At 37.8% G+C, this 23290-nt stretch overlaps 1 protein-coding gene across 1 annotated transcript in view; it reads left to right on the top strand.

The window, feature by feature from the left end:
• Positions 1 to 23290, top strand: part of ENPEP (glutamyl aminopeptidase (aminopeptidase A)) — a 152321-nt gene that overhangs the window by 21852 nt on the left and 107179 nt on the right. Inside the window, exons 2-3 of the mRNA XM_006881089.1 lie at positions 19742 to 19883; positions 22926 to 23057. Of these exons, the coding sequence (XP_006881151.1) occupies positions 19742 to 19883; positions 22926 to 23057 (274 nt within the window). The remainder of the gene's footprint in view (positions 1 to 19741; positions 19884 to 22925; positions 23058 to 23290) is intronic.

The raw sequence follows: 23290 nt of genomic DNA, 5'->3' as shown, positions 1-23290 counted from the left end.
ATTGGGATTGCATTAAATGTGTAAATTGCTTTTGGTAGTATTGCCATTTTCACAACATTGAGTCTTCCTATCCATGAGCAAGGGATATTCTTCCACTTTCCAAGATCTCTTTTTGTTTCTTGTAGTAATGTTTTATAATTTTCTTGGAAAAGGTCCTTTGTACTTCTGGTTAAATTTATTTCCATATTTTCTTATCATGCTTTGCTTTTTCTCAAGCTGCCCTTTCTATTCACCTCTTTTATTTCTGTATCTCTTCCCTTTGTTTTGGCTTCTCAAAGCACTAGGGCAGTGAAGGAATTGTGTTTATTTAGTTGTGGATGGCAAAGGAGAGAGTTAAGTGAACACCTGGATGTATGGGTGATCATTGCAATGATCCAGGAAACAGAAGATGATAACTAGAGAGGGTCCTAATAGGGGAATGAGGATAGAGAGTAAAGATTACAATACAGAAAATAGTTTAGGATGAAAATAGGCAGGATTTGCTGATTGACTGACTATGGAGAAAAGTAAATTAACATTGTGGGTCTGATCTGAGTAATAGTTTAAACTTGTAATTGAAGTAAAGAAAAATATGATAGAAGGAGATGGTTTGAAAGAGAATGTCATAAACTTTACCTTCCTGGGCACATGCAGTTATGTACTTGTGGGACATGTGGAGTATTAGGTGTTAGTATGCTACCCTGGAGGTCGATATTCCAAGTCTATATGTGGCTCTGAGGGAGAAAGCCTGGGAATTTATTCAGTCAAAATTTATAGCCTCCAAAACTCCATGAAGGGTTGCTATGAGTTGAACTTTGCTTGATAGCAGTGAGGGTTGGGTGGGTAGATGTGATGTCTAGGAAGACATAATCTCGTATGTATTTAGATAAATAAACCCGAAGCACAAGGTTAGGCGTTATTATAAAGATTTAGGAGTTGAATGGTAAAAACATATCAAAAAAGAAGAGTGAGATAGTCTTGTGCCTGTGTGTGTGCTGCCTGTGTGTGTGCTCACGTGTGTGCTTTATAGCCTCACAAACATAAGCATGTTTACTCAAGCATGTGTAGTTTTTATCTTGAGATATTTTTAATTTTATGCAAATGTATTCATGATACCTTCATGTTAATAAGTAAAGCTGTCGGTATACTTGTTATTAAGAAAGAAATTTTGCCTTGCCTGTCTGCTCTGCTAGGCTTAGTAATTTCATCTATGTTAGAAACAGGGGTAAAATGTCTTGGTGTTATGTAAAGCCATTAACTTATGCTATATAGGAGAAAAATAATTAGGAAATAAAGTTAAAATAATTATCTGATTTTTTAAAAAAACCTACCGTAAGAACAGAGCAAGGAGACACTGCATGGTTCAAAATCAGGAAGGGTGTATGCCAGGGATATATTCTGTCTCCATACCTTTTTAATTTATATGCAGAACAGATCATCTGGGAGGCTGGGCTATATGATGATGAGGAATGTAGCATCAGGATTGGAGGAAGACTCATCAACAATCTATGTTATGCAGACAACACAATCTTGCTTGCTGAAACTGAGAAAGACCTGAAGTGCTTGCTGCAGAAGATCGAAGACTGCAGCCTTCAATATGGATTGAAGCTCAACATCAAGAAAGAAAAAAAAAGATTCTCACCACTGGGCCAATTGGCAGCATCATGATAGATGGTGAAGAGATCAAGATTGTTAACAGCTTTAGTTTGCTTGGCTCCACAAACAGTACTCTTGGTACTAGCAGCCAAGAAATCAAGAGATGAATTGCATTGGGAAAGTCAGCTGTCAGGGACCACTCCAGAGTACTGAAAAGCAACAAAATCAGTCTGGAGACTAAGGTGCACCTGATCTAGGCCATAGTCTTCACAATTCCTTGCTATGTGTCAGAAAACTGGACAATGACTAGGGATGATAGAGAATTGATGCCTTTGAGCTGTGGTGCTGGAGAAGAGTTTTGAATATACCATGGACTATAAAAGAACAAACAGGTTTGTCCTAGAGAGGGTGAAGTCAGCCTGCTCCTTGGAGGCAAGCATTCTGAGGCTTCCTCTGACATACTTTGGACATGTAGCAAGGAGGGACTGATCCTTGGAGAGGGACATCATGCTAGGAAGGGTGGAGGGATGAAGAAAGAGAGGGACACCATCAATGAGATGGACTGATACAGTGTCTAGGGTAAGAATTGTAAATATGTTGCAGACAGTAAAATTGGCACAGGATAGAGCAGGTTTTAGGGCTGTTGTACATAGGATTGCTATGAGTCAGTTGCAAGTGTCTCGACGGCACATAACAACAACAAACAACAACCATAAAAAATATTGTGGGGTCTCAATAATGTAGACAAGTTGCCTTGCACCAATCAGCTGCTCTGTGGAATTCCTGGTTTGCAAACCTTTACCTGGTTTGCAAACTTAATAGTTGTGGTCTAATAGTCAGGAGTTGCACTGCCAACTCAAAGTCTCCCTGTTCAAATCCACCAGCTGTTCCAAGGGAGAAAGATATACAATCTCCTTCCATGCAATCTGCAGCCTTTGAAAACCCCACTGGTGAGTCCTACTTGAGAGTATATAATGACAATGAAAAAATATTATAATGGGATGTGCAGAAAGCTTGAGACAGAATAAAAAAAGAAGATTGCACTCAGCGTTTCTCAAGCTGAAAAAACGGAAAAACAAACTCAAATCTCAAGTTGCAATACTTAGAGATGCCATGGGCAATATCTTGAATGATATAGGAAGCATTTAAAAAAGATGGAAGGAATATACAGAGCCACTGTACCAAAAAGAATTGACCAACACTGAAATATTTCAGGTAGTACCATATGACTAGGGAGTTCTGGTGGCCTACTGGTAAGAAGCTGTGCTGCAATCCTGAAGGCACATGATTCTAATCCTCCAACCACTCCACAAGAGAAGAATGGGCAATTTCCTCCCATGCAATTAACTGTCTCTGAAAATCTGCTAGAGGGTCAGCTATGAGTTGGTTCTGACTCGACAGTCCACAACAACCATATGATTAAGAGCCAATTGTAATGAAGGAAGAAGATCAAGCTGCTCTGAAGGCACTAGCAAAAACAAGACCCTGGAATTGATTGGATACCAACTGACATGTTTCAATAGATGCAGACTTGAACGTGTTCAACTTGTGCCAGGAAATTTGGAGGACAACTACCTGGCCAACTGACTGGAAGAAGTCTGTAATTTTTTTCCCCATTCTCAAACAGTGTGATCCAATAAAATGTGGAAATTATTGAGCAATATTATTAACACCAAATGCAAGCAAAATATTGCTGAAGATCATCAAAAGATGGCTAGAAAAGTACATTGACAGGGAACTGCTTGAAGTTCAGTCTGGGTTCAGAAGAGGCTATGGAAGCAATGATATTATTGCTGGTGTTTGGTGGATCCTGGCTTAAATCAGAGAATACCAGAAGAATGTCTATTTATGCTTAATTGACTATGCGAAGACATGACTGTCTGAATCATAACAAATTATGGCTAACATAATTAGGGAATGGGAATCCGAGAACACCTCATTGTGCTCACCTGAAACATATATATAGATCAAGAAACTATTGTCCTAACAGAGCAAGGGAACACTACATGGCTTAAAACCAGGAAAGGTGAGCATCGTGGTTGTATTCTCTCACCATAACTATTTAATATATATGCTGAGCAAATTATTCAAGAAGCTGGACTCTATGAAGGAGAATGTTGCACCAGGATCAGAGGGTCGGCATTAATAACCTGTGCTATGCAACTAACACAACTTGCTTGCTGAAAGTGAGGGGGACTTGGAGTGCGTGCTGCAAAAGATCAAAGACTACAGCCTTCAATATGGATTGCTTCTCAACATCATGAAGGCAGAAATTCTCCTCACTGGGCCAATAGGCAACATCATGACTGATGAAGAAAAGAATTGAAACTGTCAACGAATTAATCATATTTTAGTCCACAATAAGTACACTTGGTACTAGCAGTCAAGAGATCAGGAGATGTATTATATTGGGAACGTCTGTAGTCAGCGACCTCTCAAAATTACTGAGGAGCAATCCTATCAGTTTGAGGACTAAGGTGTTTCTGATTCAGGCCGTGGTCTTTTCAATAACTTGCCATGCATCTAAGAATTGGACAATGAATAAGAATGTCAGAAGAAGAATTGATGCTTTGAGTTGTGATGTTGGACAATAGTACTGAATATACCATAAACTGCCCAAAAAACCCAAACAGATATGTCTTAGAAAAAGTGCAGCTTAAGTGTTCACTAGAGGTTAGGATGACAAAGCTTCATCTCACATACTTTGAGCATATGTTAGAAGAGGGTATTCCTTAGAAAGGAATATCATGCTTGTAAAGGTGGAGGTTCAAGAAAAGAGAGGAAGACCCACAATCAGACGGTTTGATACAGTGTTTGCTGTAATAGGCTCAAGTTTATCAGAGATGATAAGGATGGCACAGGATAGGACAGGGTTCATAGGCTCTTACTCAATGGCACCTAACAACAGAAATGGCAATAACATTTGCAGTTTCAGCAGCCCTTAGGTTAAGATTTTTCTCTCAGATCTTGCTGTTGGCTCTATAGACTTGTGTTATTAATTATTGAACATAGCTTGAGATTCTTCAGAGGAAAGAGTCTGCCAGATGACTCTTTATTAAATAACCCAGTCATTTGTTGTTGTTTTTTTAACTTGATTCCAAGTAAATCGAGCTATGGTTTGTTTCATCAGCTCTTTACTCTGCAGTCTCCTCTGAAGTCTTTTTAGTTTGATGCATGACCTTCCTTTTTGTAAATTAATAAGCAACATAGAATTTTTTTCTTCTTTAACACACTGGGTCGAATAAGTGACTTATTAACACAGAGTAGAGAAGCCTCAGTAGAGAAGCCTCCGTGGAAAAGTGATTTCCTCAGCACATTTACCTGCCTTGACAATTAGTCAATTCAGGCCCAGGAGTCTCTGCTGAACATATTTTTCCATTAGCTGCTGGCTTTTGCCATTATTTTACACAATTTAGATTTTTAAAAAAAAAAATTCTGTTTTATACTGGTTCACTTAAAAAGTTTATATACAATGTTTTTCACACTGGATCTTTCCCATTTCCTTTACTCACTCCTCCTTCCATCCATCAAATTGTGCAACCCTATAATTAACCAATCCCACCCCTGTCCATCCTCTAATCCCACACTCACCCCTCTTGGATCTTCATACTCGTTCTATAATAATGGTCTTATATTTGTCCTTATGGGACTGAGTTAGTTCACTTAGCATAATACTCTCCAGTCCCTCCCAAGTTAGGTCATAATTTATTAAATCATTGCACCTATGTGCTGTGTAGTATTCCATTATGTGAATGTACTGTAATTTCTCAATCCATTTAATTGTGTTAGGACATTTGGACTGTTTCCATGTTCTTGCTATGGTGAATAACAATGCTATGAACATTGGTTTACAAGTCTCTGTTTGTGCTTCAGCTCTCATTTTCTTTGAGTATATTCCTAGCAATAGAATAGCTGGGTCATATGGAATTTCTGTATTCAGCTTTCTGAGGGAAGGCCAAACTGCCTTCCAGAATGATTGTACTATTTTACAATACCACCAATAGTGTATAAGAGTTCCTATCTTGCCACATCCTTTCCAACATTTATTCCTTGGTCTCCTGTTAAAGTTTGCCACTGCTACTGAGGTGAGATGGTATCTCATAGTGGCTTTGTTTTGCATTTCTCTTATTGCCAGTGATTTTGATCATTTCTTCATGTATCTGTTGGCCATCCAGATATCTTTCTCTGTAAAAATTCTTTCCATGTCTTTTGTCCATTTTATAATTGTGTTAATAGTTTGTTGGTTTGTTTTGGTTTTTTTTTTTCTCTTATGGAAGCCCTGTAGGAGTTTGTAAACTTTTGATAGTAGACCTTTGTTTGAAATTGTATTTCCAAATGTTTTTTCCCAGTCCATAGGTTTTCTTTTCACTCTCTTAGAAAAAGTTTTTGATGCATACAAGGATTTAATCTTCAGAAGGTCCCATTCATCAATTTTATCCTCTCCAGAATGTGCATTTCTGCCATATTTGGCAGTCTCAACAATTAATTAGACTTTTAAGAGAAGTTTGACTCATTGGATAAAACCTTCCCAAAGACATTGTTTGCTATAATTGTTTTGTATTGTTAAAACATATACCTTTTGCCAAAGTTGCCTGTATTTGTGATCATAAATGTAATTGGGTGTGTTGTTGCTGCGTGCTGTTGAATCACTTGCGACTCATAGCAACCCTTTGTACAACAGCCCTGAAACCTGCTCTATCTTGTGCTAACTTTATTGTCTCTAACACATCCACCATCATTACACCAGTCAATTTACACTGTATCAATCCATCTCATCAATGGTCTCCCTCTCTTTCTCTGTCTCTCCACCTTTCCGTGCATGACTTCCCTCTCTAGGGACTGGTCCCTCCCTGCAATATACCCAAAGTATGTCAGACGAAGCCTCAGAATCCTTGCCTCCAAGGAGCAGGCTGGCTTCACCTTCTCTAGGATGAACCTCTTTGTTCTCCTGAGAGTTCATGGTATATTCAACTCTTCTCCAACACCACAGCTCAAAGGCATCAATTCTCTTTCTATCATTTCTAGTCATCGTTCAGCTCTCTAATGCATAGCAGCAATTGCGAAGACTATGACCTGGATCAAGTGCACCTTAGTCTCCAGACTGACATCGCTGCTCTTCAGTACTCTGGAGAGGTCCCTTGAGAGCCTGACATTGGGGAAGTCTTTGACTTTCCCGATGCAATTCATCTCTTCATTTCCTGGCTACTGGTACCAAGAATGTTTATTGTGAAGCCAGGCAAACAAAAGCTGTTAACAATCTCAATCTCTTCACCATCCATAATGATGCTGACAACTGACCCATTGGTGAGAATCTTTGTTTTCTTGATGTTGAGCTTCAATCAATATTGAAGGCTGCAGTCCTTGACCTTCTGCAGCAAGCACTTCATGTCCTCCTCAGTAGGGTTGTGTCATCTGCATAATGCAGATTGTTGATATTTGGTATATAAAATATGAATTAAAAGTCCTGGTGGCATAGTGTGGTTAAGTGTTGGGCAACTAACCTGAAAGTCAAATTTAGTAGCTCCTTTACAAATGCAAGATGAGCAGTCTACTCCCAAAAGATTTACAGTTTCAGAAACCTAGTGATGGGTCACTCTGAGTAGGAATTGACTTGACCTCAATGGGTATGGGTTACATAAATAGGAGCCATTCTTGGGCATGACAAATGATTGTCAGTTTAAGTACAACCAGAGATGCCTTGAAAGAAAGGCCTGCTTACCTACTTCTGAAAAATCAACCATTGAAAACCACGATTTGCCTGGTTTGATAATTATTCAGGTGAAACTCAGTTCTGCTTTTATACACACAGGGCCAGCAGGAGTGGTAATCAACACCACAGGCCTTTTGGTAGAGGTGGTAGGTATAAATATGGTTCCTGAGTTATTCAAGAGCTTGTGAGAAATGTAACTATTATAGTTTTTAAAAATAGTCATGCTGTTATTGTTGTATGGCAGTCGAGTTGAGTATGATTCATAGTGATCCTATGAACAACAGATCTAAATCCTCTCCTATCCTGTGCCATTCTCATCAACTCTGGTATACTTGAACCCATTGCTATAGTCACCATGCCAAGCCATCTGATTAAAGGCCTTCCTTCTCCTTCACTTACTTGCAATAAAAACAAAATAGCTTTGCTCCTGAACAGATATACCAGTTAAATGAATTACTTTTAAAGACTTTAGACTATGAGCAGTGCTATCTTAAAAACGTAGTTAACTTTCTTGAGGGAGCTTCACTGATCTACTTGGTCGGGAACTAGCAGCTCTCTGGCAGCTGTGTCCACCAGTAGCTCTAAGAGAGAAAGGTAGACATATAGAGATATGAGAGATTTCTGAGATACATAGTCTCAGAAAATTGGCCAGCTGTGGGTTGGTTCTGACTCAACAGAACTAAGTTTGATGTGTTGTTGTTGTTGTTTTTAGCTTTCTGGATTTAAAGTCTAATACAGTGTATCTTAGTCCTATTATTTCAATTCCAAAAGGAACTATGCATGAAGGTAAGAATACTTTAAAAAAAAAAAAAATAGAACCCTTAAGGTAAACAACCCAATTGTGAAATGGGCACAGGATATGAACAGACACTTCACCAAAGAAGACCTTCAGATGGCAAACAAACATGATGAAATGTCCAAAATCCCTAGCTCTAAGAGAAATGCAAATCAAAACAACTGTGAGATACCATCTCACCGAGTAAGAAAAGCAAAATTCAACAGAGCAACAAACAACAAATTCTGGCTAGGTTGTGAAACTGGAACCCTTATTCACTGTTGGTGGGAGTGTAAAATGGTGCAACCACTGTGGAAGGTGGTATGGCGCTTTCTCAAAAAGTTGCAAATAGAAATACCATTTGACCCAGCAATTCCACTACTGTGAATTTAGCCTAAAGAAACCATAACTGCCACCCAAGCAGATATATGCACACCCATGTGTGTTGCTGCTTTGTTCACAATAGCAAAGAGTTGTAAACAACCCAAGTTACATCAACACATGAATGGATAGAGAAACTTTGGTATATTCACACAATGGAATATTATGCAGCACTGAAAAACAAAAGAACTCATGAAATATTATACAACATGAGTGACTATGAAGGACATTATGCTGAGTGAAATATCTCAGTCACAAAAGGACAACTACTTCATAGCGCCACAGCTATAAAACAAGACTGACATGGGGGTTGGAGGGAATGAAGAAAAGAGGGGATAAATAATGTACATGGCATTGAAACAGATGAGACAGAGCACTGTGTAAAAGGAATATATGACTAGGTATTATCAAAATGACAAGAGTCCAAAATAAGAGCTGCATAGTAAAGTGGACTGGGGTGTGTGTGTGTGTTTGTGTGTGCGTATGTGTGTGTGTGTGTGTATGAATGGGGACTATAGAAGAAGGAAAGAATTTTTTTTCCAAAGAGAAAAGCAAACTGAGGGGTGAAGGGGAATAGGCAGGAAAGTGTGCAACAGTGAATGAATGGAAATTTAAGTTCTCTATAAACTTTCATTAAAATCTCAATAAAGAAAAAAAGAGAATGCTTATCCTAACAACAACAACCAAACCTAAACTCATTGCCATTACATTCAACTTGTAGACTTTGGAGACTAGGTTTTTGAGGCCTTAAATTATTACAAGAGGAGACTATCTGTCCTTCCCTCACTGATGCACTGGTGGATTCAAACTGCTGACCCATCAGTTAATAGTCTAATAAACTACACACTGTACCAGTGAGATTCTTTATGTAAGTTTCAATTCTTTTTCTACATATGATTCACTTCTTGCTCAAATAGTCTCCACCATAACCCAGTAAAGAGGCTAGGCATGACAATCACATTTTACAAATTCTGTTGTTTGAAGCTAAGGACACTAAAAATTAGAGGTTTTAGTTACTTACTGAGAGTGTCACATAAGGAACAGATGCATGATTTGAACATAGGAATTATTTTATTTAGAAGATAATTTTAAAAACCCTATTGATTCTGTACTTCGTTATTATGATTTGAATGTTGATTCTACACTTAAAACCAAGCACACAAACCCTATATAAATCTATATAGCAATCTACACACAAATCTATATAAGCAATAGAGTCTTTCTGGCCGATGAATGTCACTTCCCCTACAATAATGCAAATCCAAATTACATCATTGGTGAATATTTGCTCAAAATCAAACATACCACACAAAAAGTCACATCTAAAACTATACCACTTGCAAAGGCAAACTTGGGGATGCTCTGATTTAGTAAAACAGTCTTTGCTAAGAATCAAGCAGAAATCTCTTCACAGAGAGAAGAGGAACGGATTGGGATGTCTCTCTCCTGGGCACTCAGAGTACTTGTGCCTTATTATGGAGCCTGTGGGACAGAATATTGAAAGCCTATGCCAATTTTCTAGGGTATTACTTAGGACAGCTTCATTCCACTCTCTCCTTCCCCTCTCCTCCCACACACAAAAGCACACACAGAAACGCATAGTCACAAATTAGCTGACTTCTTTCGATGTGTGACTAAGTAAAAACATTCTTACTGGAAATTATTCTTCCTGTGCCTCAGAAAGAAATAAGGATTTAGAAAGTAAAAACAGCTGATTGAACATGGGGTTGGAGCTTATTATAAAACGTTAATATCCCGTGAAAGTGTTTAACACATACGTAAGAATAGAGGAAAGGAAAACAATCACTGTTTTTGATTCTTTCTCATGGCGACTCTCCTTGAGGTTTCTGAGACTACAAAGCTTTTCTGAAAGATACTGTTTATCTTTCTCCCACAGGGTAGCTGGTGGATCCCAACTTTTTATTTAAGCCCAAGCACAAGGTTCTGACTGATAGGATATTATCCATATACATACAGGGAAGTTAATGCTACTATTATACAAATATAAACACCAACAAATAAAGCCAAAAAGGAGGAAATTGAAGATTTCTCCCAATTTTTGCAGCCCAAAATTGATAAAACATGCAATTAAGATTCATTAATAATTATTGATGACTGGAATGCAAGAGTTGGAAATAGTGAGAAAGAAATGGTTGTGACAAAGTTTGGTCTTGGTAATAGAAATGAAGTTGGATATAGAAAAACCACATTTTTTATGGTCAATGATTTACTCATTGTAAATACCTTTTTTAAAAAATGTAAAAGGCATCTTTACACATGAGCCTCACCTGATGGACTGCACAGGAATCATATTGACTATATCTGTGGAAGGAATCATTGGAAAAGCTCATTATCAGCAGTCAAAACCAGGCTGGACGCTGATTGTGAAACAGACCATCAATTACTCAATGCAAGTTCTAACTGAAGCTAAAGAAATTAGAGCAAGTCCACAAGAACCAAAATATGATCTTGAGTCTATCACACCTGAATATAAAAATCATCTCTAGAATATATTTGAGACTAATAATCAAAGAGCGGATGAGTTATGAGATGAAATAAAAGCTATCATCTATGAAGATGGCAAAAAGTCACTAGAAAGACAGAAGAGGAAAAAAAATCCAAAATACATGTTATAAGAGACTCTGAAAGTTGTATTAGAGCATCAAGAAGCCAAAACAAAGAGACGAAATGCCAAAACAACAGAGATGAACAGATTTCAAAATGAAACTTGAGGAGACAAAGCTGAGTATTATAATGTACAAAAAACTGAACCTGGAGAATAAGAAAGGAAGAACTTGACTGGCATTTCTAAAGTTGAAGGAAATGAAAAACAAATGTAAGCCTTGAGTCTCAATACTGAGAGGTGATATGGGCAAAATCTTGAATGATCCAGGAAGGATCAAAAGAAGATTGAAGGAGTACACAGGATCGTGCTACCAAAAATAATGGTTGACACTGAAAAATTTCAGGAACAAGAGCCAATAGTAATGAATAAAGAAGTGTGTACTGAAGGCACTGGCAAAAAATAGGACCACACAAATTAATGGATTACCCACGGACATGTTTCAAATAAAAGATTCAATATTGCATAAGTTCACCAGTTAATGCCAGGAAATTTGGAGAACAGCTGTTTGACCAACAGACTGGAAGATAGTAATATTTGCCACCATTTCTAAAAAGGATGACCCACCAGAATGTGGAAATTATCAATCAATAACATAATATTACATGTAAACAAAATATTGCAGAAGATTATCCATAAAAGTCTGGATCAGTATATTGACAGAAAATTGCCAGAAGTTCAAGCTAGATTTAAAATAGGCCATGACACCAGGAATATCATTATTGATGGCAGATGGAATCTGGGTGAAAGCAGAGGATACAAGAGTAATGTCTGTTTGTGTTTTATTGAATATCCAAAACTATTTGACTATGTGGATCTTACCAAATTATGGCTAACATTGAGAAGACTGGGAATCTCCAAGCATTTAATCATGATCATATAAAACTTATACCTAGACCAAGAAGCCATTGTCCAAACAGACTAAGAGAACACTACCTGATTTAAAATTAGGAAGAGTCTGAGTCAGGGTTGTATACTTTCTCCACATCTCTTCAATATTGTATGCTGAACAAACCATTCAAGAGGCTGGACGCTATGAAGAGGAATATAGCATCAGGATTAGAATCAACAACTTGCATTATGCGAATGCCACAATCTTCCTTGCTTAAAGGGAGGAAGACTTGAAATATTTGATTCAGAAGATCCAGGACTACAACCTTCAGTATGAATTGCTGCTCAACATAAGGAAGAAAAAAAATCGTCACCACTGAACCGACAAGCAAATCATAATTGTTGTTGTTGTTATGTGCCGTCGAGTAACTTGCGACTCATAGCGAACTTATGTACAACAGCCCTAAACCCTTCTCTGTCCTATGCCAATCTCACTGTCTCTGACACACCTATCCCCATTATCCCAGTCACTGAATCAATCCACTTCATAGAAGGTCTTCTCCTCCTGTGCTGTCCCTCCACCCTCCCAAGCATGATGTCCCTAAGTATGTCAGGTGAAGCCCCAGAATCTTTGCCTCCAAGGAGCAGCCTGGTTTAACCCTCTCCAAGTAGAATCTGTTTTCTTGGCAGTCCATGGTATATTCAATACTCTTCTCCAGCACCACAGCTCAAAGGCATCAATTCTAGTTCTATCCTCCCTAGTCATTGTCCAACTCTCTGATGCATAACAAGTGATTGCAAAGACCATGGCCTGTATCAGGCACACCTTAGTCTCCAGAGTAACACCATTGCTCTTCAGTACTTTGGAGAGGTCCCTAACAGCAGACTTTTCCATCGCAATACGTCTTTTAATTTCCTGGCTGCTGGTGCCAAGAGTGTTGACTGTGGAGCCAAGCAAATTAAAGCTGTGAACAATCTCAATCTCTTCGCCATCCATCCTGATGCTGCCAGTTGGTCCAGTGGTGAGAATCTTTGTCTTCTTGATATTGAGCCTCAATCCATATGCAGAGTGTCAATGACTGCAGCCTTCAACATGGATTGCTTTAGTTTACTTGACTCCACATTCAAGAGAAGACCCTCTATGAGATGTATTGATTCAGTGACTGGGGTAATCGGGATGGGTGTGTCAGTGGCAATGAGATTGGCACAGAACAGAGCAAGGTTTAGGGCTGTTGTACATAAGGTTGCTATGAGTCACAAGTGACTTGACGGCACATAATGACAACGACAACATTCCTTCTTCACTGTTTCCCACTTTTGCATTCCAGACACCAATGTCATTAATGCATCTTGATTGAACATTCAATCAATTTGGCAAGATTTGATAAAACTTCTCAATTTCTTCCTCTTTTGCTCTAGATGTAGGAGTATATATTTGAATAATAGTCATGTTAGTGGGTATTCTTTTTTTGTGTATGGATATTATCCTATCAGTCACAACATTGTTTTTCAGGATAAAACTTGAAATTGACTTTTGACTGTGAATGTAACATCATTCTTCCTCTATTTTTCATACCTGCATAGTATATCATATTATTATCTGATTCAAAGTGGCCAAAGCTAGTCCATATCATTTCACTAGTGCCTAGTATGTCGATATTCATGTATTCCATATACTTTTTAACTATTTCCAATTTTCCAACATCCAAGCTACATACATTCCATGTTCCAATATTTAAACAATGTTTGTTTTGTGATTGCTTTTCCTCATTTCAACTGCTTCCAGTATGAGCTTTACCACTACACTACTATAAATGTCCTCTTTCTTTCATGTTCATAGTGTTTTCAAAGGCCTTTTATTTGGGAAGTAGATGACCCATCCTATTTCCTAGTCTTTCTTAGTCAGGGAGCTCCGCAAAAACCTGTCCACTATGCATAACCCAAATGACATTTAACATACCAGTAGCATAGATTTCAGTCTCACAACAACTCCAAGTTATCTCACTACAGCAAACTGACAGATAAGTGCTGTGCCACTTAGAACAATGTTCTTCTCAACCACAATCAACACCAGGCTCAGCCCTTGGACCCAACCACCTTTAAATACAATGGCCCTGATCATTGGTTAAGAGGTGGTACATAACAGGTTTATACTAAAGAATTGGATTTTTTTTTTCTTTTAAAGTAATCTTCAAAGAGTTTTTTTGAAACTATGTAAATGCTCTTTCCTCATCAAATTTTTACCCATGTGATTAGCCACCCATTGTTGATTTTCCAAATCTATCATCTCTTTTAAAGTTATTAGTAAATAATCTACCTCAAGGAAGATCTTTTATTTATCCATTCTTTTTTGTGTAAGTATGAATACATGGATTCATAAATATTCAGAGACATTAACCTATTTCTTGTTTTTATATTTAAATCTCCCACAGACAGCTAGTGATATAAAATCCCTTACATAGAATACTGATTTTTTTTTTATGTCCTGTAGAATTATTGCAGTTTTTAAAAGTATTTTCTCAATTCTCTTGGCAGCAAAATATTCCAAGATCATCTTGTACTTTTTCTGTCCTAATTCTAGGATCAGCTCCTTCTCTAAGAACCTTTTTCATGAAGATTGTCTTTAGAAATAAACATCTGAGGACTAGTTGTGCTCTTTAGTACTAACTTGTCAGTGTATCCCATCACTCTCACAGACCTAGAGAAGTTATGCTTTTCTGTTTGTGTTTCTGTATCCATCTTCTTTGTTTATATGAAAAGTTGTTAAGTTCGTACTACTACCTGTAATTGCAATTCAAAATACCTAGGTACATTCTAGTCTTCTCCTGTTCCAAATGTAGAACTCCCATCCCCAACAGTGAGAAAGCTGACTTCCATCCACTATCTTCAATATCTTTTTTTTTCATTTTCTCAAATCTAGAAGGGAGAGGTTCTCTTTTATTTGCTAGTGCAAAAGCAAACTACATGAAATTATTTTTATAGTTATATTTAGCTATATTTTATAAACATTGAAATGCACAAAAATGAACATAATCCAGTAAATTTTGACAAGATGTTCAGCTTCATAATCCACACACTTTGCCAGATATACATAGTGTGAGTGTGTGTGTGTGTGTGTGTGTGTGTGTGTGTACAACGTTAAGTCATATCCCACTGGCACAGGAGGAGATTGCCCCTCCTTCCCTCCTTCTCCAGTGGAGCATCTGGTGGGGTTTGAACTGCAGGCCTTTGGGATTGCAGCACAGCTTCTTGCCTTACTAGGATATCAGACTCCCCTAAGATACACAACTTTAAGAATTACCTCAGAAAGTTCCTCTCCTCAATCAATCATCATTTTCCCAATAAGGCAGCAATTTTCCTTCTTTCCTTTTAAAAATTAGATTTTAACAAGATTTTTCCTTCAGAGGAAAAAAAATTAACTTTGCTATTTCTTTGTCAGTGGATGTTGACACATGATGTATTATTATTTTTCAGAGAAACTAGCATATGTAATGTTTCCTTGAACCAAAATCAAATGAAACTGTTTTCAAGCCTACAGTGTTACCTAAGCCTGGATTCTGCTGATGTCCTCTCTTACACTACATGCATTGGTTCACTGTAGTTCATCCACACTAAATGCCTTTTACATGCCTAACAACTCCAAGTTTTTATTCCACTTCAATTATTTTACACTTCCTGTTTCCTGTGTTAGAACACTTCTTAATCTTTAATTGTCTGGCTTTTTCTCAGATTTCAGTAAACCATCACCAACTGTGATTTATTAACTATACTAAGGCATTTGACTGTGTGGAAAATAACACATTATGGCTAACATTGGAACAAATGGAAATCCCATGACATGTAATTGTACTCAGATGAAACCTATACCTACACCAAGAAGCTCTTAAGCAAACAGAACAAAGGAATACATGGTTTAAAATCAGAAAGGGTTGTATACTTTTTTCATATGGATTCAATCTGTATACTGAGCAAATTATTCAAGAAGCAGAATTCTATGAAGAAGAATGTGGCATTAAGATTGGCGGAAGACTCATCAACAATCTACATTATACAAATGACACAACTTTGCTTGTTAAAAGTAAGGAGGATATGAAGCGCTTGCTGCAGAAGATCAAGGAATCAGCCTTTGGTAGAGATTACAGCTCAACATTAAAAAAAAATAGATCCTCACCTCAGATGCAACAGTCAGCATTATTATAGATGGAGAAAAGATTAAAACTGTCAATCTTTTCGTCTTGTTTTGATTAACAATCAACACCTTTGTTACCAACAGTCAGGAAATCAGGAGATGCTTTGCCCTGGGCAAGTCTACTGTTGGGACCTCTCCAAAATGACGAAGAGCAATGTTGTCAGTGCGAAGGCTAAGGGGTGCCTTATTCAGGACATACATAGTCTTCTTAATCGCCTGCTAAGCATCAGACAGCTGGACAGTGAAGAAGGATGATGGAAGAATTGATGCCTTCGAGTTGTGGTACTGGTGAAGAATATTGAATATTCCATGGACTTCCAAGAGAACAAAGAGAAATGTTTAGGAAAAAGTGAAACCAGAATGCTACTTGGAGGCAAAGATGGCCTTTCAATACTTTAGACATGTAGCTAGGCATGGCTATTCTTTGGAAGGGGACATCATGTTTTGAAAAATAGAGGATCAGCAAAAGAGAGGAAGACCCCTAACATGATAATCGATTGACATGATAACTTCAGGAATAGGCTCTACTGTATCAGAGATGATGAGGATGGCACAAGATAGGGTAGGGTTCAGGTCAGCTGTTCATATTCTCACTATAAGGAGCACTTAACCAGATGGCACCTAACAACAAATGTGAGAGAGATCATCCTTGACTACTTTAAGTACTTGATGTTGTTCATCAATTTTCCCCAAGTAATTCAATGTCATTTCTTGTATTTGCTATGTAGCCATACTCACACTCCTAAAATGATTTATGCATGTCTTTACCGCTTAGCACCTGGCTAGGTGCCAAGCACTGTTTATCTGGTCTTTCTTATTGCCTAGAATAATGTCTGGGGAGTAGTGTGTGTTGTGGGAAGAGGGGATAAATTAATAAATATTTGATGGACAAACAAGTGATTTTTATTTTATTTTATCAATTTTAATGAAAATTTACAGACTTTGGATTTCCACTTATTCATTGTTTCACTTTTCTCCCTGCCCACCCTACCCCCAGTCTGCTCTGCTCTTTAAAAAGTAAAATTCTTTCATTGTTATATAATTTAACCCATCTTTTTCAGTCTCCCCCCCAACCCTGATGTAAATCCAGTTTTACAACAGTGGAACTATGCAGTATTTGTCCTTTAGTAACTGAGATATTTCACTCAGCCTAATGTCCTCCAGGGTCACCCATTTTGAATAATATTTCATGATATTTCAATCATATTTAAACAATATTTCCTTGTTTTTCAATGCAGCATAGTATTCCATTGTGCGAATATACCAGAGCTTCTTTATCCACGAATTTTATACTTTAGTTTAAAGTACTTTTATGATATTACTTCTTCACTCCTTATGAATTTTGAAGGCAAAATATTCCTTATACAACCATTAATGAATATGAATGAGTCCAGGTTTCTTTACCCTCACTTCCTTTCACTTTTCTAATGAGCAAATATATAACAAAATTGTCTTGTTTTTCTATACCTCCAGGTAAAGAGTGATGACTCTTTTACCCAAGTAAAGATTGATTTTTTTTTTTAAAAAAAGATTGGTTTTTAAATCATTACTTGGGAAAAATATTTTCACTTTGAAATATTTTTAAGGTTTACCATTTTATCTTGCACCACACATATGCCAAGTAGCTGTGCTATGTGACACCAAGTTGATTCCAAGATAAAGGACTTTGTGAATCAGAGGATGGCTTTCCTAGGCTACACTCCTTACAGGAGTAAATCAATAGGCCTTTCTTTTCTCTTACAAGGTGGCTGGTGAGGTTGAACCACTGATATTTTGGTTAGCAGCTAAGCACTTACACAATTATGCCGTTCCAGCTCCACAAAAGGATAGTACTGTTTCTTCTCAGAAGTGGGCTTTGAACCAGGCCAGAACTTACTTCACCTGGGGCTTACATAGATACTGATTTCACGTGGAAATAGGTTTGAACAAGAAAGTACCATTAGGAACATGAACTAGGGGCTCTGGAATGTATGCCTCTACTCTGGCAGAATGTGATTTCACATGCAAACAAGATTCTACTGAAGATTATCCAAAAATGACTGGAACAGCACATGAGCAGAGAACTGCCAGAAGCCCAGGCTGGGTTTAGAAGGGGTCGTGGTTCTAGGTATATTGTAGCTAATGTTAGATGGATATTAGGTGAAAGCAGCGAAAACCAGAAGAATGTCTATCTGTGTTTCATTGATTAAGCAAAGGCATTTGACTATGTGGACCATAACAAAATGAGGCTGCCTCTGAGAAGAATGGGAATCCCAGAACACTTGATCATGCTAATCTGAAACCTATACTTGGACCAAGAGGCAGTCGTCAGAACAGAGCAAGGGAACACTGCATGGTTCAAAATTGGGAAGGGTGTATGCCAGGGATGTGTCCTATCTCTGTACCTTTTCAACCTGTACGCAGAACAGATTATCCGAGAGGCTAGGCTCTATGAGGAGAAGTGTGGTGTTAGGATTGGTGGAAGATCCATCAACAATCAGCGTTATGCAGATGACACAACCCTGCTTGCTGAAACTGAGGAGGACCTGAAACGCTTGCTGCAGAGGGTCAAGGACTGCAGCCTTCTGTATGGCTTGAGGCTCAATGTCAAGAAGACAGATTCTCACCACTAGACCAATTGGCAGCATTAGGATGGGTGGTGAAGAGATTGAGATTGTTAACAATTTTAGTCTGCTTGGCTCGCTCTTGGCACCAGTAGCCAGGAAATTAAAAGACGTATTGCAATGGGAAAGTCTGCTGTTAGGAACCTCTCTAAAGTACTGAAGAGGAATGGTGTCACTCTGGAGACTAAGGTGCGTCTGATACAGGTTATGGTCTTTTACTATCACTTGTTATGCATCAGAGAGTTGGGAAATTATGATTAGGGAGGATAGAAGGAGAATTGATGCCTTTGAGGTGTAGTGCTGGAGAAGAATATTGAATGTATCATGGACTGCCAAGAAAACAAACAGATTCATCCTGGAGAGGGTTAAACAGGCTGCTCCATGGAGGCATGGATTCTGGGGCTTCGTCTGGCACACTTTGGGCATGTTGTAAGGATGGTTAGGTCCTTAGAGAGGGACATCATGCTGTGTAGAGTGGAGGGACAGCGCAGGAGGGGAAGACCCTCTATGAGGTGGATTGATTCAGTGACTGGGATAATCCGGATGAGTGTGTCAGAGGCAGTGTGATTGGCACAGGACAGAGCAGGGTTTAGGGCCGTTGTACATAGGGTCTCTCTAAATCGCAAGCGACAACAAACTCTGTGACAAACACACCTGTTCTTTTTTCACCAGAACAGTTAGAAACAAGCCATTGTGTTTGGCTTTGTGTTTATCTCCTTGTTACTCTGAGGCATTGAGGTGGAAAAAGTGTTACTTCACATTTAGATTTATTATTGCCCTAATGCAGTTCACGGATTTTCAGATATGGCTTTAAAACATCTTGATATTGGGATAAACTATCAGAAGCATTCACAGGAATTTATTGATGTGTTAGTCAAAGTATTTCAGGGAAGACTATGACAAATAATTGGCAGCTTTATAAATGAAAACCCAATGTTTAAAATTCAGTAGCAATGATTATGTTTTTCTTCATTGGTTTATAACAATAGAAACGGGATCTGTCAGAAGAGGGAACATGAATTGATAAATTTGTTCGTGTGTGTTTGTTTCTAAGGAGCATAGCAGCCACTGATCATGAACCAACAGATGCCAGGAAATCCTTCCCTTGTTTCGATGAACCCAATAAAAAGGCAACTTATAACATATCTATAATCCACTCCAAAGATTATAGTGCACTTTCAAATATGCCAGTGGAGGTGAGTATTTTTGAATTTTTTTTTATAGATAATCTACCTATAATGGTTTTCTATGAATACCCTAAACTTGAAAATTAAATGTGCACTGAGAATTTGTTTAGAGAATTAAGAATACATTTGAAATTTCTTTCTCTCTCTCTCTCTTTTTCTCTTCCCCTTGAGTCTAGAAATCTTTAACGCAGGACACCACAGTCCAGTTAAAAGGCTATTTTGAAATGACTAAACAATAGTGAACACAATAGGTTGACATCAGCTAAACCCAATTGAGCAGGAAGATTCTTATAGTTATGATGGTTTAATGGAAAACTAATGGAATTAAGTTATTAAAATAGTTAAGAACTTAGTTACTATTCATTATATTAAATAAAACCCCAGTTTTAAAATATAGACCTATAGCTAACAAAACAAAATAACAACAAAAAAATGTGAACTCTGTGCATAGAAGTCAACTCTACAGAACACCATGTCCTCCAATTTTCTAATGAGCAGCAAGTGTTTGAAAAAAAAAGTAATAGCAATAACAATAACACTAGAAATTATATAGAAATCATAGTAATAGCAGTAATTGCATAGAAAGAATAAATTATTCCTATAATGTGTCAAATGCAATAATGGTTACCTAACAAGCTTGGAAGCAGAAGTGGCATCCACTTCCAAAATAGCTTACCTCCGGAAACTGTGAACGTGGAGAAATGATGAAAGTTATACAAGTATTTAGGTCTTTCATTCATAGGATCACTATGAGTCATATACGAATTGACAGCACTTAACAGTAGCAACAACAATGTATTTGCTCACTGTGATGGTAGGCTTTTTTTAAAAAAAAATCCTGTTTTATTGCTTCTCCTCCCTACAATGGCTAATGTATTAAAGTACCATTCCCAACAGGTGAGGTTCTTTATACCTGATACAGTTGACTTAGTGATCAGGGTTATATTAGATATTGCCAATTATCTGATAACAAAAACCATCTTGCTTATTCATATCCGCTAACTAAAGTATCATGTAAAGCTCTCTCTTTTCATTATAAAGATTCTTTAAAAAAAAAAAACTGGGGAAAAGTCAAACAACTCAAAACTTAAGGGCTAAAAAAGAAACTATTACTGGCGATCTGTGCCACAGTGTGAAATAGCTAGCTTGTTTTCTTCTGGTGTTTGGTACCTGAGAAATTGAACTTTGATTGGAGAAAAAGAGTAAAGCATAAAAAAATTATAACACAAGAGTCTGGGAGACTAGATCAAAACAATGTGTCACTGGAATATTTTGACATGGATTGGATGGTAGTAAAAATGAGAAGAGAAAGGAAGCAAGCTTTGCCAGCTTCTGCTCAAGACTTCTCCACATGACCTTTTCATCTTGAAGATTGCCTTTTATTAGATGTTCAATTCTTTATCCAAATAATAGTCCTGGGAAAAGGAGAATCTTCTGAGTTATTGGGAAGCCAAAACAAATAGTCCTAGGTTTTTATCGATGAGGAACTTATGTCACTGGAGCCCCAACACATATTACAAGCACATACACAACCATGCCTGCCTTGTCAATCAATTATGCATAAACCTAGTTCAACCTCCTTTTAAAAATAAAAAGTAACTTTTTATTGTGATTTTGGTGAAAGTTTACAGAAAACTTAGATTTCCATTTATTCATTGTTGCACATTTCCTCTCTATCCCGCCTTTTCTTTACACCCCTCCCTCCCACCTATTTTTTTTACAGTTTCCTTTTGCTATAATGATACTTAAAGAATGACTCCAAAGGACATTGTTGTTGTTATTAGGTGCCATTGAGTCCAGTATGACTCATCGCAGCCCTATGAAGAGCCGATCTGAACCCTTCCCCATCCTGTGCCATCCTCATCATCTCTGACACAATAGAGCCCATTCTGAAGTCTTCTTGTCACTCCATCTTGTTGGGGTTCTTCCTAGCCTTTGTTGTCCCTCCATCTTTCCAAGCATGTTATCTCTTTCTAAGAAATACCCTCACTTATCTCCATGGGGTGTTGACACACTTAAACAGTGGTGGCAGGAGACGAACAGGTAAGTATTCAAAGTTGAACTATTAAAATTGTTGATTGACAAGAGGAAGGCACAACTGACATGGGCAGGAAATAATTTTAGAATGGTCGCATCAGGCAATGGAGTCTTTCTCTCTCCATAGTAGCCATAAGAAATGGTTTTAATGACCATACCATGATACTTTTGTGTAGGCAAACAGAAATGGGAAAGAGAAAGCAGTATCCTAATACACCTCTTTCTCTCCTACCTATTGTCAAATTGACAATAGCAAGTTAGTTCTCGAGGAAGCTCTACTGACCCAGTGGGTAAGAAGTTGCACTGCAAACCAAAGACATATTGCTCAAATCTACCAGCTACTACTCCCTGGGAGAAGATGGGCACCCACTGGTGGGTCAGCTACGAATTGGTTCTGACTTGACTGCACATTAACACGTTGCAGCACACTTTTTAAACTGACAACTATGCTTAGAAACACATTTGCCGTCATTTGCAGCAACCTGTTAACAATAACTGCAGCAGCTCATTCTTGCAATGTGCCCAGCATTGAGCACTAATCTATTTTTTCATTAATGGATCTTGGTATACTCTAAAATGTTGTAATTAATTAGGATCATGTATTCCACAGAAAGAAATTCCTTTCCAGGAATTATGTTATATCAGAATCACATTTTAATCCCCTTGTTGTTGTTGTTGTTGTTGTTAAGTGCCATCGAGTCGCAGGCGACTCATAGCAACCCTATGAAGGAGAGCCCTCAACATTTTAATCCCCTTAGAGTTTCCTAAAATGGAAAATGGATGGAAAATACTTCACAGTGCTTAAAATGAAATTCTCTTTCTTCAGTCTTTTCAAAATCATCTTTAAAATGGGTGTTGGTTTTGAGTTTTGGATTTGTTTGATGTTTTTTGTCTCTTCCCTAAGCTTTGACAAAGGACTTCAAACTGTAAGACCAGGTTTGAAACAAATGTTTCTTTGTTTTGTCTGTGGTAGATCTTTTTGAGGAATAACAAATTATCCTTTGTTTTTCATAGAAAACAGAATCCATAGATGACAAATGGAATCGAACTACATTCCAGAAATCTGTTCCCATGAGCACTTACCTTGTATGCTTTGCTGTCCATCAATTTGTGGCTATAGAGAAAACATCAAAGAGCGGAAAACCTGTAAGTTACACTGAATTTTTAAAATTTATCATTTGTCTATTTGGTATTAAATCATTTTCTCCCCTTTAAAAATTCTTCATCTGCAGAGCAGCCATTTCCAAAAAGCCCATTAGAGACCAATGATGCACTAAACAGGATGTTGTTGTTGTGTGCTGTCAAGTAACTTGCGACTCATAGCAACTTTATACAACAGCTCTGAAACCTGCTCTACCCTGTGCCAACTTTTCTGTCTC

Source organism: Elephantulus edwardii, unplaced genomic scaffold (genome assembly GCF_000299155.1).
Source record: "Elephantulus edwardii isolate Elephantulus edwardi_28Jun2011 unplaced genomic scaffold, EleEdw1.0 scaffold00012, whole genome shotgun sequence".
NCBI classification, from domain to species: Eukaryota; Metazoa; Chordata; class Mammalia; order Macroscelidea; family Macroscelididae; genus Elephantulus; species Elephantulus edwardii.
Note: the sequence above shows the minus strand (reverse complement) of the source record. Positions and strands in the feature narration are given on the sequence as shown.